The 18,013-nt window shown below is 38.2% G+C and overlaps 1 protein-coding gene and 1 long non-coding RNA gene across 4 annotated transcripts in view; one reads left to right on the top strand and one right to left on the bottom strand.

Annotated features, from left to right (window-relative positions):
* The window catches only part of LOC110259987 (uncharacterized), a 1,024,192-nt gene that overhangs the window by 5,470 nt on the left and 1,000,709 nt on the right, over window positions 1-18,013 (top strand). The window lies entirely within an intron of this gene.
* Window positions 1-18,013, bottom strand: part of TXLNB (taxilin beta) — a 56,692-nt gene that overhangs the window by 22,995 nt on the left and 15,684 nt on the right. For both annotated transcript variants that reach the window (XM_085015772.1, XM_003121175.7), the window contains exon 4: window positions 15,496-15,666. In XM_085015772.1, the coding sequence (XP_084871898.1) occupies window positions 15,496-15,666 (171 nt within the window). The remainder of the gene's footprint in view (window positions 1-15,495; window positions 15,667-18,013) is intronic.

Here is an 18,013-nt window from a genome sequence, read left to right as displayed (position 1 = left end):
TCCATGAGGATGTGGGTTTGATCCCTGGCCTCACTCAGTGGGTTAAGGATCCGGCATTACCAGGAGCTGTGGTGTAGGTCCCAGACGCAGCTCGAATATTGCGTTGCTGTGCCTGTGGTGTAGGTTGGCAGCTGTAGCTCTGATTCAGCATTTAACCTGGGAACTTCCATATGCTTTGGTTGTGGCCCTAAACAAAGAAAAAAAAAAAAGAAAGAAAAACCTTGAGACAGAGGATAATGAAAACACAACTATTCAAAATCTATTGGGATGCTGCAAAAGCAGTGCTTAGAGGGAAGTTCATAGCAATACAGGCTGTCCTCAAAAAAGAAGAAAACTCTCAAACTGACAACCAACCACATAAAAGAATTAGAAAAAGAGGAACAAACAAAACCTAAAGTCAGCAGAAGGAAGGAAATCATAAACATCAGGAAGAAAAATCAATAAAACAGAGACAAAAAACAACAATAAAACCAAGAGCAGATTCTTTGAAAGGGTAAGCAAATTGACAAACCTTTGGCCAGACTTGCCAAGAAGAGGAGAGAACTCAGATACACAAAATAAGAAATGAAAAAGGAAAAATCTCAATGGATACTGCAGAAATACAAAAAAACCCTAAGAGAATACTATGAACAATTATATGGCAAGAAATTTGACAACCTGAAAGAAACGGACAACTTTATAGACAGCCTGCCAAAACTGAATCAAGAAAAAAATAGATCATTTGAACTGATCCATCACTAGAAATAAAGTTGAGTATGTAATAGAAATACTCCCTACAAACAAAAATCCAGGACCAGGTGGCTTCACAGGCAAATTTTACCAAACATACAAAGAAGAACTTATACCCACCCTTCTTAAATTTTTCAAAAAGATTGTAGAAGAAGGAACACTCTCAAAGACATTCTGTGAAGCCACCATCACCCTAATACCAAAACCAGACAAGGATACTACCAAAAAAGAAAATTGTAGACCAATATCTTTGTTGAATATAGATGCAAAAATTCTCAACAAAATTTTAGCCAACCAAATCCAACAACATATAAAAATGATCATATACCATGACCAAGTAGGATTCATCCCAGGTTCACAAAGATGGTTCAACATACGCAAATTGATCAGTGTCATACACCACATTAACAAAAGAAAAATAAAAAATCACATGATCGGAGTTCCCATCGTGGCACAGTGGTTAACGAATCTGACTAGGAACCATGAGGTTGCGGGTTTGGTCCTTGCCCTTGCTTAGTGGGTTAATGATCTGGCGTTGCCGTGAGCTGTGGTGTAGGTTGCAGACATGGCTCGGATGCCGTGTTACTGTGGCTCTGGTGTAGGCCTGTGGCTACAGCTCTGATTCGACCCCTAGCCTGGGAACCTCCATATGCCGTGGGAGCAGCCCAAGAAATAACAAAAAGACAAAAAAAAAAAAAAAATCACATGATCATCTCAATAGAAGCAGAAAAAGCATTTGACAAAATCCAACATCCATTCATGATAAAAACTCTTACTCAAGTGAGTTTAGAGGGAACATACCTTAACATTATCAAAGCCATTTGTAACAAACCCATAGCCAATATAATACTCAATGGAGAGAAGCTGAAAGCCTTCCCATTAAAATCTGGAACAAGGCAAGGATGCCCACTCTCACTACTTTTATTCAGCATAGTATTGGAAGGCCTGGCCACAGCATTCAGACAAACAAAGGAAAAAAGGTATCAAAATTGGAAGAGAAGATGTAAAATTGTAACTCTATCCAGACGACATGGTACTATGCATAGAAAACCCTGAGGACGCCACATAAAAACTGCTCGAACTGATCAATGAATTCAGCAAAGCAGTAGGGTACAGGATTAACATTCAGAAATCAGTTGCATTTTTGCATACCAATAATGAAATATTAGAAAAAGAATATGCAAATACAATAATTTTAAAATTGCACCCCCCAAAATTAAATATCTAGGAATAAACCTGACCAAAGAGGAGAAAGACTAATATGCTGAGAACTATAAAACCTTAATCAAGGAAATTAAAGAGGATGCAAAGAAATGGAAAGATATTCCATGCTCCTGGGTTGGAAAAATTAATATTGTAAAAATGGCCAAAGAAATCTACAGATTCAATGCAATCCCTATCAAATTACCCATGACATTTTTCACAGAATTGGAACAAACAATTCAAAAATTTCTATGGAACCATAAAAGACACAGAAATGCCAAAGCAATTCTGAGGAACGAAAACCAAGCAGCACTCTCCCAGACCTCAGACAGTATTACAAAGCTACAATAATCAAGACAGTGTGGTACTGGTACAAAAACAGACATATGGACCAATGGAACAGAGTAGAGAACCCAGAAATAAACCCAGACACCTCTGGTCAGATAATCTTCAACACAGGAGGCAAGAATATAAAATTGGAAAAAAGACAGTCTTTTCAGTAAGTGGTGCTAGGAAAATTGGACACCTGCATGTAAATCAGTGAAACTAGAACCACCCTTACACCATGCACAAAAATAAACTCAAAATGGCTTAAAGACATTAAACATAAGACACCATAAAACTTCTAGAAGAGAACATAGGCAAAACATCCTCTGAAATCAACTGTACAAATGTTTTCTTTTTTATTACTCAATGAATTTATTACATTTATGGTTGTACAATGATCATCACAATCCAATTTTATAGGATTTCCATCCCACACCACCGGCACATCCCCCACCCTCCAAACTGTCTCCTTTAGAGACCATAACTTTTTCAAAGTCTGTGAGTCAGTATCTATGCTGCGAAGAAGTTCAGTCTGTCCTTTTATCAGATTCCACATGTCAGTGAAAGCATTTGATGTTGGTGTCTCATTGCATGGCTGACTTCACTTAGCATGATAATTTCTAGGTCCATTCACATTGCTAAAAATTCTGAATTTCGTTCCTTTGAATGGCTGGGTAATATTCCATTGTGTATATATACCACATCTCTTGATCCACTCCTCTGTTGGTGGACATTTAGGTTGTTTCCATGTCTTGGCTATTGAAAAGAGTGTGGCAATGAACATCGGAGTACATGTGTCTTTGCGAGTTATGCTTTTCTCTGGATAGATGCCCAGGAATGGGACTGCTGGATCAAATGGTAGTTCTATTTTTAGTTTTCTGAGGAATCTCCATACTGATTTCCAGAGTGGTTGCACCAATTTATAATCCCACCAACAGTGTACTAGGGTTCCTTTTCTCTACACCCTCTCCTGCACTTCTTGTTTGTAGACTTTTTGATGATGGCCATTCTGGCTGGTGTAAGGTGGTACCTCAGAGTGGTTTTGATTTGCATTTCTCTAATGATGAGTGATGTGGAACATCTTTTCATGTGTTTTTTTGGCCATCTGTATATCTTCTTTGGAGAGTTGTCTGTTTATATCTTCTGCCCATTTTTTGATTTTTTTTTTGTTTTTTTGGTATGGGGCTGCAGAAGGTATTTATAAATTTTGGAGATGAATCCCTTGTCAGTCGATTCATTTGCAAATATTTTCTCTGATTCTGTGGATTGTCCTTTCATTTTGTTTAGGGTTTCCTTTGCTGTGCAGAAATGTTTGTTTGATTAGGTCTCATTTGTTTATTTTTGTTTTTATTGTCAATACTCTAAGAGGTGGATCTGAGATGTTGCTGTTGTTTATGTCAGAGATTGTTTGGCCTATGTTTTCCTCTAAGAATTTTGTAGTGTCTGGTCTTATATCTAGGTCTTTCATCCATTTGGAGTTTATTTTTGTGTATGGTGTTAGGAAGTGTTCTAATTTCATTCTTTTCCATGTGGCTGTCCAGTTTTCCCAGCACCACTTATTGAACAGGCTATCTTTTCTACATTGTATATTCTTGCCTCCTTTGTCATAGATTAGTTAGCTGTAGGTGTGTGGGTTTAATTCTGGGCTTTCCATCCTGTTCCACTGATCTATATTTCTGTCTTTGTGCCAGTACCATACGGTTTTGATGGCTTCGTAGTATAGTCTGAAGTCCGGGTGCCTGATTCCTCCAGCTCCATTTTTTTTTTTTTCAGAATGTCTTTGGCTATTCTGGGTCTTTTGTGCTTCCAAACAAACTTTAAAATATTTTGTCTGAGTTCTGTGAAAAATGTCCTTGGTAATTTGATAGGGATTGCATTGAATCTGTAGATTGCTTTAGGTAGTATAGTCATTTTGATAATGTTAACTCTTCCAATCCAAGAGCATGGTATATCTTTCCATCTATTTGTGTCATCTTTGATTTCTTTCATCAGTGTCTTATAGTTTTTAGAGTACAGGTCTTTTATCTCTTTAGGTAGGTTTACTCCTAGGTATTTTATTCTTTTGGATGCGACGGTAAACGTGATTGCTTCCCTAATTTCTCTTTCTGATCTTTAATTGTTAGTGTATAGAATGCCATCGATTTCTGTGTATTAATTTTGTATTCTGCGACTTTGCCAAATTCATGGATGAGCTCTAACAGTTTTCTGGTAGAATCTTTAGGATTCTCTAGGTATGGTATCATGTCATCTGCAAATAGTGATAGTTTTACTTCTTAATTTCCAATTTGGATTCCTTTTTATCTCTTTTACTTCTCTGATTGCTGTGGCTAGGACTTCCAGAACTATGTTGAAGAGTAGTGGCGAGAACAGACATCCTTGTCTTGTTCGTGATCTCAGTGGGAATTCTTTGAGCTTTTCACCATTGAGAATGATGTTTGCTGTGGGTTTGTCATATATGGCCTTTATTATGTTGAGGTAGGTTCCATGTATGCCCACCTTCTGAAGGGTTTTTATCGGAAATGGGTGTTGGATTTTGTCAAAGGCTTTTTCTGCGTCTATTGAGAGGGTCATATGGTTTTTATTCTTCAGTTTGTTAATGTGGTGTATCACACTGATGGATTTGTGGATATTGAAGAACACTGGCATCCCTGGGATAAATCCCACTTGATCATGGTGTACAATCCTTTTAATGTATTGTTGGATGCGGTTTGCTAGTATTTTGTTGAGGATTTTTGCATCTATGTTCATCGGTGAAGTTGGCCTGTAGTTTTCTTTTTTTGTGGTATCTTTGCCTGGTTTTGGTATCAGGGTGATGGTGGCCTCATAAAATGAGTTTGGGAGTACCCCTTCCTCTGCAATTTTTTGAAATAGTTTCAGAAGGAGAGGTGTTAGCTCTTCTCTAAATGTTTGATAGAATTCTCCTGTGAAGCCATCTGGTCCTGGACTTTTGTTTGTTGGAAGTTTTTAAATCACAGTTTCAGTTTCAGTTCTTGTGATTAGTCTGTTCATCCTTTCCGTTTCATCCTAGTTTAGTCTTGGAAGATTGTACTTTTCTAAGAATTTGTCCATTTCTTCTAGGTTTTCTGTTCTATTGGCATATAGTTGCATATAGTAGTCTCTTATGATCCTTTGTATTTCTGTGATGTCCATTGTTACTTCCTCTTTTTCATTTCTAATTTTATTAATTTGAGTCCTCTTTTTTTCTTGATAAGTCTGGCTAGAGGTTTATCAATTTTGTTGATCTTTTCAAAGAACCAGCTTTTTGTTTCATTTATCTTTTCCATGGTTTTCTTCTTCTATTTCATTGATTTCTGCTCTGATCTTTATGATTTCTTTCCTTCTACTGACTTTAGGTCTTGTCTGTTCTTCTCTCTCAAGCTGCTTTAGATGTAAAATTAGGTTGTTAACTTGAGCTTTTTCTTGTTTCCTGAGGTGGGCTTTTATTGCTGTAAACTTTCCTCTTAGAACGGCTTTTGCTACATCCCATAGGTTTTGGAGTGTCGTATCTTTGCTGTCATTTACTTCTAGGTATTTTTTAATTTCATATTTGATTTCTTCAGTGATCCATTGGTTGTTTAGTAGCATGTTGTTGAGTCCCCACCTGTCTTGTGTTTTTTTGCAGTTTTTTTCCTGTTGACTTCCAGTCGTTCAGTGTTGTGGTCAGAAAAGATGCTCGATATGATTTCAGTTTTCTTAAAGTTACCAAGGTGGGATTTGTAGCCCAGGATGTGATCAGTCTTAGAGAATGTTCCATGTGCACTTGAGAAGAATGTGTATTCTGTTGCTTTGGATGGAATGTCCTATAAATATGTATTCAGTCCATCTGGTTCAATGCTTCATTCAGGGCCTGTGTTTCCTTATTGATTTTTCTGTCTGGTTGATCTGTCCATTGCTGTGAGTGGGGTGTTAAAGCCCCCCACTATGATTGTGTTATTGTCAATTTGTCCTTTTAAGGTTGTTAGCAGTTGTCTTATATATTGTGGTGAACCTATGTTGGGTGTGTAGATATTTAAAATTGTTGTATCTTCTTCTTGGATTGATCCTTTGATCATTATGTAATGACCTTCTTTGTCCCTTAAAATATTCTTCATTTTAAAGTCTCTTTTGTCTGATATGAGTATTGCTACTCCAGCTTTCTTTTGATTCCTGTTTGCATGAAATATTTTCTTCCATCCTCTCACTTTCAATTTGTATGTGTCCCTAGAAATGTAGTGGGTCTCTTGAAGACAGCATATATATCGGTCTTGTTTTTGTATCCATTCAGCCAGTCTATGTCTTTTGGTTGGGGTGTTTAGTCCATTAACATTTAAGGTAATTATTGATATGTATGTTCTTATTGCCATTTTATTAACTGTTTTGGATTTTTGTTGCTCTTTTTTCTTCCCTTCTTCTCTTGTTCTCTCCTCTTGTGGTTTGATGACTGTCTTTAGTGTTGTATTTGATTTGATTTTTCTTATTTGTTTGTGTATCAATTGTAGATTTTTGGTTTGCAGTTATTCTGAAGTTTTGATATAAGAGTCTATATATATATGAGATTGTTTTACGTTGTTGGTCTCTTAATTGCAAGTTCATGTCCAGTGTCCTGCATTTGTACCCACCTCTTCTCATGATTTCTGATTTTGGTGGCATAATTGTGCATGGATGATTTCATATCTTTACTGTATATATACCTTTACTGGTGAGCCTTGTCATTTGTGGAATTTTTGTTTCCTGTTGCTGTCTTTTCTTTTCTGCCTAGAGAAGTTCCTTTAGTAGTTGTTGTAAGGCTGGGTTAGTGTTGCTGAATTCTCTTAGCTTCTGCTTATCTGTGGAGCTTTTGATTTCTCCTTCAGATCTGAGTGAGAGCCTTGCTGGGTAAAGTAATCTTGGTTGGAAGTTTTTCCCTTTCATCATGTTAAGTATATCATGCCACTCCCTTCTGGCCTGCAGAGTTTCTGTTGAAAAAACTGCCGATAGCCTTTTCGGGGTTTCCTTGTATGTTACTTGTTTCTTTTCCCTAGCTGCTTTCAAGATTTTCTCTTTGTCTTTAATTTTGGTCAGTTGGATTAATATGTGTCTTGGTGTATTCCTCCTTGGGTTTATTTTATATGGTACTCGTTGTGCTTCCTGGATTTGAGTGGGTGGTTTCTTTCCCATGTTAGGGAAGTTTTCGGCTATTATCTCTTGGAATATTTTTTCTGTCCCCTTCTCTCTCTCTTCTCCTTCTGGCACCCCATTATATGGATGTTTGTGCATTTAACGTTGTCCCAGAGTTCTCTGAGACTCTCTTCATTTGTTTTCAATCTTTTTTCTCTTTTCTGTTCTGCATCTGTAATTTCCTCTAATCTGTCCTCCACCTCGCTTGTTCATTCTTCTGCCTCCTGTATTCTGCCGTTGGCTGCTTCTAGTGAATTTTTTATTTCAGTTATTGTATTTTGCATCTCTTCTTGTTTAAGTTTTATATCTTGTATCTCTTTGCTCTGTGTTTCCTGTAAGTTATCTGTCTTTGCCTCCAGTTTATTTCCAATGTCTTGCATCAACTTCAGCATCAACAGTCTAAAGTCTTTTTCCTGGAGGCTGAGAATCTCCTGATTACTTAGCTGATTTTCTGGGTTTTTCTTTCTCCCTCATCTGAGTTAGAGTTCTCTGTCTTTTCATTTTTATAGGTTTTTGGTGAGGTGCCCTTTTCACAGATGGTAGAGTTGTAGGCTCTCTTACTTCTGGTGTCTACCCCCCTTGTGGCTGAAGTCTGTGTGGGGGCTTGCTCTAGGCTTCCTGATGGGAGGGACTGATGCCTTCCCACCTGCAGGTGGAGCTGATTCCTATCCCTCTGGTGGGTGGGGCTTTGTCTCTGGATGGGATCAGAGGCACCTGTGTGTGGTGGGGGGAGGGTCTTTAGGCAGCCTGTTTACTGAGAGGTGGGGCTGTGATCCCACTTGTATTGTTGTTTGCCCTGGGATTTCTCAGCACTGCGAGTGGGGCCAGATTTTGCCAAAATGGCCACCTCCACAGAAAGGCACGCTGCTGGGGAATATGCCCGAGAGCTTTGCTTCCAACGTCCTTCCCTCACAACAAGCCACATTCACCCCTGTTTTCCCAGGAGGTCCTCCAAGAATTGCAGTCAGGTTTGACCCAGATTCCTATGGAGACTTTGCTTTGCCCTGGGACCCAGTGCATGTGAAAGTTTGTGTGTGCCTTTTAAGACTTGGGTCTCCATTTTCCCCAGTCCTGTGGAACTCCTGCACACAAGCCCCACTGGCCTTCAATGCCAGATGCTCCAGGGGCTCTTTCTCCCAGTGCCAGATCCCCACACATGGGAGTTGATGTGGGGCTCAGAACTCTCACTCCTGGAGGTGAGCCTCTGTGAAACCATTACTTTCCAGTCTGTGGGGCTTCCCACTCGGGAGGTATAGAGTTGCTTATATCAGGTAATCGCCCCTCCTACCTCTTGATGTGGCCTCCTCTTTGTCTTCTGGGTTAGGATATCTTTTTGAAGGTTTCCGGTCCATTCGGTTGAAGATTGCTCACCCTTTAGTTGTGAATTTTGTTGTTTTTAGGAGAGAAGTTGAGCTCTAGTCCTTCTATTCCACCATCTTAATCCCATCTCCAAGATAAACTCTCAAGATGCATTCATATAAGCATTTTTCCCCCTGAGGAATCTTCTACTAGGCATTGGTCCAGGAATGGCTGGAGTTTCTGTGTGTCAGGAATGCAGGAGTGGCTTAGTTGGGTGCTTCTGGCTCAGGGGGTCTCAAGAGACTGCAGCTAAGAGGTCTGCCAGGATTCTGTCACCCGAAGGATGACTAGGCTAGAGAATCTCATCCATGCTCATTCATGTACAGAGGGCTGGAAGCCTCATTTTCTCACCACCTGGGCCTCTCCTTAGGGCTGCTTATGACATGGCCACCTGTGTTTGGACTCACTGAGGTTTGGGTTCTTCATGTCTCCACACAAAAGAAATTTAGCGAGAGACAAGGTGATAGGCAATAAATAGATTTATTATGATAGGACACTTGTGAGAGATGCAAGCGGGCAGGCATGGAAGCTCTGTAGAAATGTTTTCTTAGGTCAATCTCCCAAAGCAGTAGAAATAAAAACAAAAATAAACCAGTGGGACCAATCAAACTTATGAGCTTTAGCACAGCAAAGGAAACCATAAACAAAACAAAAAGACAACTCATGGAATGGGAGAAAATAGTTTCAAATGATACAACTGACAAGGGCTTAATCTTTAAAATATACAAACAACTCCTACAACTCAACAGCAAAAAAACCAACAATCTAATTGAAAAATGGGCAGAAGACCTGAATAGACATTTCTCCAAAGAAGCCATACACATGGCCAACAGACACATGAAAAAAATGCTCAACTGCACTAATTATCAGAGAAATGCAAATCAGAATCGCAGTGAGGTACCACCTCACACTGGTCAGAATGGCCAGCATTAGTAAGTATGCAAATAACAAATGCTGGAGAGGTTGTGGAGAAAATGGTACCTTCCTTCACTGTTGGTGGGAATGTAAATTGGTTCATCCACTATGGGAAACAGTATGTAGGGACCTTAGAAAACTAAATATAGAGCTACTGTGTGATCCAACAATCCCATTCCTGGGCATATATCCAGACAAAACTTTCATTGAAAAAGATACACGCACCTGTATGTTTATTGCAGCACTATTCGCAATAGCCAAGACATGGAAGCAACTTAAATGTCCATTGACAGATGAATGGATAAAGAAGATGTGGTACATATACACAATGGAATATTACTCAGCCATAAAAAAGAACAAAATAATACCATTTGCAACATCATGGATGGATCCAGAGACTCTCATACTAAGTGAGGTAAGTCAGAAAGAGAAAGACAATGCCATATGATATCACTTATATCTGGAACCCAATTAACAGCATAAATGAAATATATCTACAGAAAAGAAACAAACTCATGGACATGGAGAACAGACTTGTGGTTTCCAAGTGGGAGGAGGAGAGAGTGGGATGGACTTGGAGTTTGCAGTTAGTAGATACAAACAATGAGATCCTGCTGTATAGCACAGGGAACTGTATCTAATTATTTGTGATAGAACCTGGTGGAGGATAATGTGAAAAAAAAAAGAATATGTAAATGTATAACTGGTCACCTTGCTATACAGCAGAAATTGACAGAATATTATAAATCAACTATAATAAAAATAGTAAAAAAAATGTAGACACTGGAGAGTTAAACCACATCAGGAAAATTTTAGAGGGAAGTCAAAACCTGAGGAATGGTATATTTTAAGTTTCCCATTTTTAGCTTGAGGGAAAACTGCAATTGACAGCTTCATGGAGTGGGCAAAACTGTCATAGAAAACCTACCATCTTTCTGATCTGAAGAATAAAATTACAGAATTTCGGGCACCTACAGCTAGCTACTGGAAGGTGAGGGGAAATTCTCAGGAAAGATAGAATCAGAGAAAGAGAGCCCTAAACTCTGTAAATAAACTCTGCCCAAATCTTTGGCTAATCCTGAACCATATGTCAGACTCAAAGCAATGTACTTACGGAAAAAAAGAATGAACTAAAATTAGAGCTGCTACACAAGAGAGAGTTTGTAGTTTGATTCTAACCAAGTTAATTGTCTGCCTTAAAAAAAATGATATTTCTTCAAGGAGTATAGTAGAATCCATATTCTCTACGACATAACAGCCACAGCATCCAGGATATACTCTACATGACTTGACATTTGAAGAACCAAGAAAATGTGACCCATTCTCAAAAGAAAAGATAACCAGACGAGACCTATTCCATAACCACACGATGTGGAATTAATAGACGAGAATTTTAAGGAGTTTCCATCTGGCTCAGAAGTTAATGAACCCAACTAACATCTATGAGGATGCAGGTTTGATCTCTGGCCTCACTCAGTGGGTTAAGGATCTGGCATTGCTATGAGCTGTGGTGTAGGTCTCAGACAAGGCTTGGATCTGGCATTGCTGTGACTTTGGCATAGGTTTGTGGCTACAGCTCCAATTGGACCCCTAGCCTGAGAACCTCCATATGCCACGGGTGTGGCCTTAAAAAGACAAAAAAAAAAAAAAAAGAATTTTAAAACAGGTATTATTAACTATGCTCATTGATGCAAAGGAAAATATCTTAATAAATGGAAAGATAGAAACTCTCAGAAGAGAAAAATAATATAAGAACAAAATGGAAATTCTAGAGTTAAATATTATAAAATATAAAATTTATCAATCACTGGGTGGACTTAGGGCAGGATAGAGATGACAGAGGAAAGAGAAAAATAGAAAATGTATTGTTGAGGAACATGAAGAGAGACTCGACTTGTGGGACAATACCAAAAAGTCTAACCTAACCTACATGGAATTAGAATTTTTGAAGGAGAAGAGAGAATGGGGTGGAGAAAATATTTGAAGAAATAATTGCTGAAACTTCCCCAAATCTGATGAAAGACCTAAATATATATGGAGCTCAGCAAATCAGAAGTAGGATAAACATGAAGAAAAGCACACCAAGGCATAAAGCAGTCAAAGTTCTGAAAGCCAAAAATCCATAGAAAATCCTTAGAAGTAGCCAGATATAAATGACATATCACATACAGTGGAATAACAATTCAAATTGTTGTTGATTTTCTTCAGAAATTATGGAGGCTAGAATACAGAATCTATAAAAGATTGAGTAAGGAAAAAAAGGGGGAGTTCCCATTGTGGCACAGTGGAAACAAATCTAACTAGTATCCATGAGGATGTGGGTTCCATCCATGGCTTTGCTCGGTGGGTCAGGGAATCCAGCATTTCCATGTGCTGCAGTGTAAGTTGCAGGCGCAGTTCAGATCCTGCATTGCTGTGGCTGTGGTGTAGGCTGGCAGCTGTAGCTGCAATTTGACCCCTAGCCTGGGAACTTCTTTTTTTTTTTTCTTTTTAAAAAAAGCACGTTTTTTGTTTTTTATTTATTTATTTATTTATTTTGTCTTTTGTCCTTTTTTTGTTGTTGTTGTTGTTGCTATTTCTTGGGCCGCTCCTGCGGCATATGGAGGTTCCCAGGCCAGGGGTTGAATCGGAGCTGTAGCCACCGGCCTACGCCAGAGCCACAGCAACGCGGGATCTGAGCCGCGTCTGCAACCTACACCACAGCTCACGGCAACGCCGGATCGTTAACCCACTGAGCAAGGGCAGGGACCGAACCCGCAACCTCATGGTTCCTAGTCGGATTCGTTAACCACTGCGCCACAACGGGAACTCCTAGCCTGGGAACTTCTATATGCCATGGATGTATCCCTAAAAAGCAAAAAAAAAAAAAAAAAAAAAGGAAACAGATCTTGTCAACCCTAAATTCTATATCCAGTGAATATAGCCTTAAATCATAAAAACAAAATAAAGACATTTTAATAATAAAAAGTAGATAAGAGTATTGACCTGTGCTATAAGAAATACTAAAGCTCTTCAGGCTGGAGAAAATGACACCAGACAGAAATGTAAAGTTTCAGAAGGAATAAAAATCATCAGTCATGATAAATAGCTGGGTGAAAATAAAAGCTACTAAGGAAGGTCCAGGGATCAACCCACATCTTCATGGATACTGGTTGTGTTCCTAACCCACTGAGCCACAAAGGGAATTCCTTTAAGTTAAATATTTGTTTAAAGTAAAAATTATAATGTCTCAGGGGTTTTATAAATGTATGTAAATGTTGAGATGGGGGACAGTAAATGGACCTATTTATTTGTAATATTTTTATATACTATATGAAGTGATACAGTATTCCAGGTAGACTGAAAAGTTAAGAATATAGAGTAATCACAGAGCAACCTAAAAATAGGAAGAAATATAATTAAAAATCCAAGAGATAAAAATTTTAAAATATTCAAACAATCCAAAGGAAGGCAGGAAAAAAACAGAAGAAAAGAAAACAGAGGTGACCAATAGTAAATAAAAATAAAATGGAAGACTGTATTCACCCTCTCAAATAATTATGTTATATGTTGATGGACTGTTACTCCAATTAAGTGGCAGACATCATAAGAATTAAAAGCAAGGTCCATCTATATACTGTCTATAAGAGATGCACTTTAAATATAAAAACCCAGGTTGAAAATAAGTAAATGGAAAGAGCTATACCATGCAAGCAATAAGAGTAAGAAAACTGGAGTGATTATATTGCTATTAGGTAATGTAGATATTCATAGTGATAAAATTGTCAATTTATCAAGGAGACAAAATTATGTATATGTTGTATGTATATGTTGTATATGTACATTATACTAATGCTTCAAAATATATGAAGCAAAAATTGACATAATTAAAAGATGTAGCCAGTTTCACAATTACAGTAGGAGATTTTTAACACCCATCCTTCAGTGATTGATAGAACAAGACAAAAATTTAGTAAAGACCCAAATGATCTAGAGCTATTCATTGCTTATGCAACGTTATACCTGATTTCTGAGAAACATTCTTTGCAAGTACATTTAGTATATTCACCAAGCTAGACCATATAAAATTGGCTATAAAAATTAAACACTTGTAAATAACCCATGAGTCAAAGAAGCAATCAGAAGGGAAATTAGAAAATATTTTGAATTCGAATCCTGATTTTGACACTTAAAATATGCATGACCTTAGGCAAGTGATTTGGATTGCTGAGTCTCAGTTTGTTGGAGTGGATAAGCAATGAGATCCTGCTGTATATACAGGGAACTGTTTCTAGTCACTTGTGATGGAACATGATGGAGGCTAATGTGAGAAAAAGAATGTATGTATATGTATGACTGGGTCACTTTGCTGTATAGCAGAAATTGACAGAACACTATAAATCAAATATAAAAAATAAAAAAAAAACAAGCTAAAAAATTTAAAAAATAAAAGGGAGATGCTTCCCTGATAAGGTTGTAGTAAGGATTGGATAAAATGACCTAGGTAATGCACTTAATGCAAGTCCTGGCATAATCTGCTTAATTCCATTATCCAAAACAGGAAGCCATTGCTGAGGGTGTGTGGGTATACCTACAGGGTCTCCTGCCACTTCCATCATTTCATCTTTGAATGTCATCCAAGGAGACGAAGCTACCTCATTTCATCTACATCATTAAAAGAGATTTAATTTTTATCTCCTTACTATACAACACTACAGAAAGCCAGGAGATTTATATAAACACAGAGCGCTATTACTTGGTTGCGTGTCTTAAGTTGAGGGTGATGCTTCCATGCCCATCTCACCCGGGTTTCAATTGTCTCAGTGAATTGATTAAAGAGATGCCACCAGAAGCCCATCTCCAACAACTCCTGAGAGTTTAGGTTTCATCACATTGGCCACTCGTTTCCCAGGTATCAAAAAACAATTCTGAAATATGAAGAGCTATTATCCTATTCGTCTTCCTAACTCCATTGTACAAACTCAGTAATGATCTTAATCTTTGTGTTTCTTAAAGTATCTCCTTATAAGTACATGTAATGAAAACTGTCTCATGGGAATATTACTATCTAATTAATTCTTATTTGTCAAAAGCTTTAAGATCTTCAGCTGAAAAGGGGATTTTGGATGCATGTAGTATTATCTTGGAGAGCCCTGCATCCTGCTTCATTGAATGTAGCTAGTGTCTGTGTGTAATCAAATTAACCACACTGCTAGAGGCTTACGCTGTAATTAATGAAACTCATGCAGACTGAATGAAGTGATCAGTCTATTATTTTTAGATTGAATAATTAAACTCGAAGAGCTTCAGTGTTTTTTCAAGTAGCTCTTTTTTTCAGATGACTACTGACATTTTAGCTCTCAATTTTGCCTTATCCTATCAATTAACTTTGTGTCAATTTATTTCATGTCATGCATGTTTCTTATACAAAAACTTTGAATTTTTATCAATTTGTATTTTAAAGAGTAGAACTAAGGCCTATCTTAAAAAAAAAACAACAAACAGAACAAAACACACTCAACATAAGGAAGGTAAGAGGAATGGCACGCATTTTAACTAAAGGTCTGCTCACATCAGTTACTACGGGGGCATCTTACGTATGTGACCTCATTTAATTTTTCCATGACCTCATAGCAGAGTTGGTATAATCCACATTTTAAGGATGAGGTAACAAGCTCAGGAGGTAAAATAATTTCTCGAAGGTCACTGGTAAGCAAATGGCAGGGCTAGTATTTCAACCCATGTCTCTTTGATTCTAAAACTCTCACTCTTACCTTGAATAGCAGAAGCCTGTGCCTACAAAAGCATGCAGGAAAGGGTGTTATGCAGGGCCTTGGTGGCACATACCTTCAGTGTCTTGTTGTGTCTCTGCAGCTCCCGGCACAGGCTCTCCAGTTTGCTTCGAGCAAGGATAGCTCTGCTGTGTTCACTTTGTAACTGGTCCTTTTCTTTTTGGATCTGTACTTGTTTCTTTTGTAGAAGTTTTAACTTCTTTTGCTCAGTTCGATGTTCATCCAGCTAGACATCAGGGTACACATATGAGAGAAAATGGCAGGGATCTCTTGAGTTGATAGAAGTGGAGCAAAAGAGGAAATGTTTAAAGACCACTCTATAGTTGTTCGGAAAATTTTTTGCTATTATCATTGTTCCTCTGGAATCAAATGAACTTCATAAATATTACCTTCTCAGTACTTGTAAGTATGATTTTAAGAGCATAACATGCAAAGGTTTTCCCTTCATCATAATTATTGATTTATTTTACTCTGATCTTCTTTTTGGTGGTCTAGAAATAGTTTTAGTTTTCTTGAGTCCTATCTAATGATGCCAGTCAATATAGAAAGGCACGTCTCAGAATTCATGATAATGCTTTGCATTAGGAAATTGGTCAATGGTGTGTCTGCTTGATTTACATTTAGTTCTCACAATTATTTCCCAAAACGAGCTTTAGTAACACTTTTTAAAAATAGGAAAGTGAAAAGCCAGTTCCTGGTAAACAGCAGTTGAAGTCTCTGGTTTATAAGGAAGGGGGAGAGGAGAATGTACCCCTTGACTGCTTAAGCATTGATGATTTGATGATTTCAGCATTGATGATTTCAGAAATAGCCACTGCACAGCTCAACAGCCTCCACCTCAAGTATCTGTATCAAGCCTTGCTCCCCGCCCACCCCCACCTGCACCCTCCATGCTTATGCCAAATAAATCATGACACTTGTTTCTGCTGAGCACAGGTGGGCCTCTTCTCATGCTCCTCCAGCAGCCACAGGCACAGTACCAGGGTGGCGTGGAAAATGAAGCCGAGGGACCCCTGGCCTTTCTATCTCAGGAGGCTGAAGTTCTGGGATAAGGCTGCCAGGTTAAATGTTGTGAATTAAATTTGAATTTCAGATAAGTAAGGAATATGTTTTTAGTAACAGTATACCCAAAGTACTGCATGGGATGTAAATTTGACTAAAAAAATTTTGCTGGTTTACCTGAAATGCAGTTAATTGGGCATTTGGTATTTTTGTCTGGTAAATTTGGAAACAGATTCTTATGAAATTCTCATTGGAGTTGGGGTAGTTTGGGGTTGAACCCTCCAGAGACTGGTATACTAGGAGTGTGGATCTCAGATTGACAATCAGGGTGACCATGAGTAAGCAGGAGCCCCTTTTTCCAGAGCCATTTCTTCTGCTGGACTTAGTTCCCTTAGAGCCTGAATGGTGTGTAAGTCAGGTGCGTATTCATCCTAATAATGATCTTGTTGGCTAACGAAGAGAAAAAGACCTGGGAACCCCTGGGTATTTATGGACCCCAGGTTCTCCTGGTGCCTCACAGAGCCAGATACAAATGCATATGCACAACGTGGGTCCTGACAGGTGACTCAGTTACCCTGTCTTGAAAAAGCATTTGCTTTTTCTGAACTAGATGAACAGAACTGTCACACTTTCTTCAGTTCACATCTTATTTTAATCCTTTCCTGTTTCCCTTGTACCACTGTGAAATGTCCATGATAAGCCTTTGCCAGATTAAGCTGGGAATAGTCATATGCTATATTCTATCTTCATACTTAAGGACAATTTTTAGTTATTGGTGCGAATTAGCATCAAGGAAAACTAGGCCCATGTTACAATAAATGTTGATTGAAATTGGTTATCCTTCTTGAGATTCAAATGGAAAATCAGTGATATTTTATTGTTCATTTCTCATGCTAACCTCATTTTGCACCATAATTATCAGATGGGGGTGAAACATCTCATGCTTGTGTTTGGACTATAAGTGATCTCTTGTCCTTTCTTGACATTTATATATTGTTTTTATTGTTTTTGCATTTTGGTTTAGACTTTACCTTTGAAAGACTAAACCATCTGTCAGAGTTTCTCAGTCTTAGCACTGTTGGCATTTGGGGCCAGATAATTCTTTGTTACGGGGGCTATCCTGTGCATTATAGACTGTTTAGCAGTATCTCTTGCCCCTACCCACTAGATGCAACCAGTACCTCCAAATGTCACATCCAAAATATCTCCGGACAGACATTGCCTTTTGTTCCATGGTTGACAAAACTAACCCTTTTTGGGGGGACACTGCCCTTTGTGGACTTATTTGAGCATCAAGAGGATGATAGCATACATGTGTTTCATAAGTTGGAAGAGATGATTTAGTCTTACTTATTGATCATTTAACATTCTAGTTTTATTGCAAGATCATGCACATTTGAAATATTTCTAGGTCTATCTTGCTTTACTCTAAATAAAGCCCTTTAACCTTCTGACAGTTTTTTTAAGATGTGGTAGTTTTTTTCAAATACTTCAGATTTGTGTAAATGTAGGTGGGGTTTCCTAATGAAAGCAAACGTATTGCAACTGAGTCAACATCAGTTAAATGCTGG

Source organism: Sus scrofa, chromosome 1 (assembly GCF_054392235.1).
Source record: "Sus scrofa isolate SSC_HxYL_T2T_F1_AM1 chromosome 1, Sscrofa_HxYL_maternal_Yorkshire_Landrace_v2.0, whole genome shotgun sequence".
Classification (NCBI taxonomy): domain Eukaryota; kingdom Metazoa; phylum Chordata; class Mammalia; order Artiodactyla; family Suidae; genus Sus; species Sus scrofa.
Note: the sequence above shows the minus strand (reverse complement) of the source record. Positions and strands in the feature narration are given on the sequence as shown.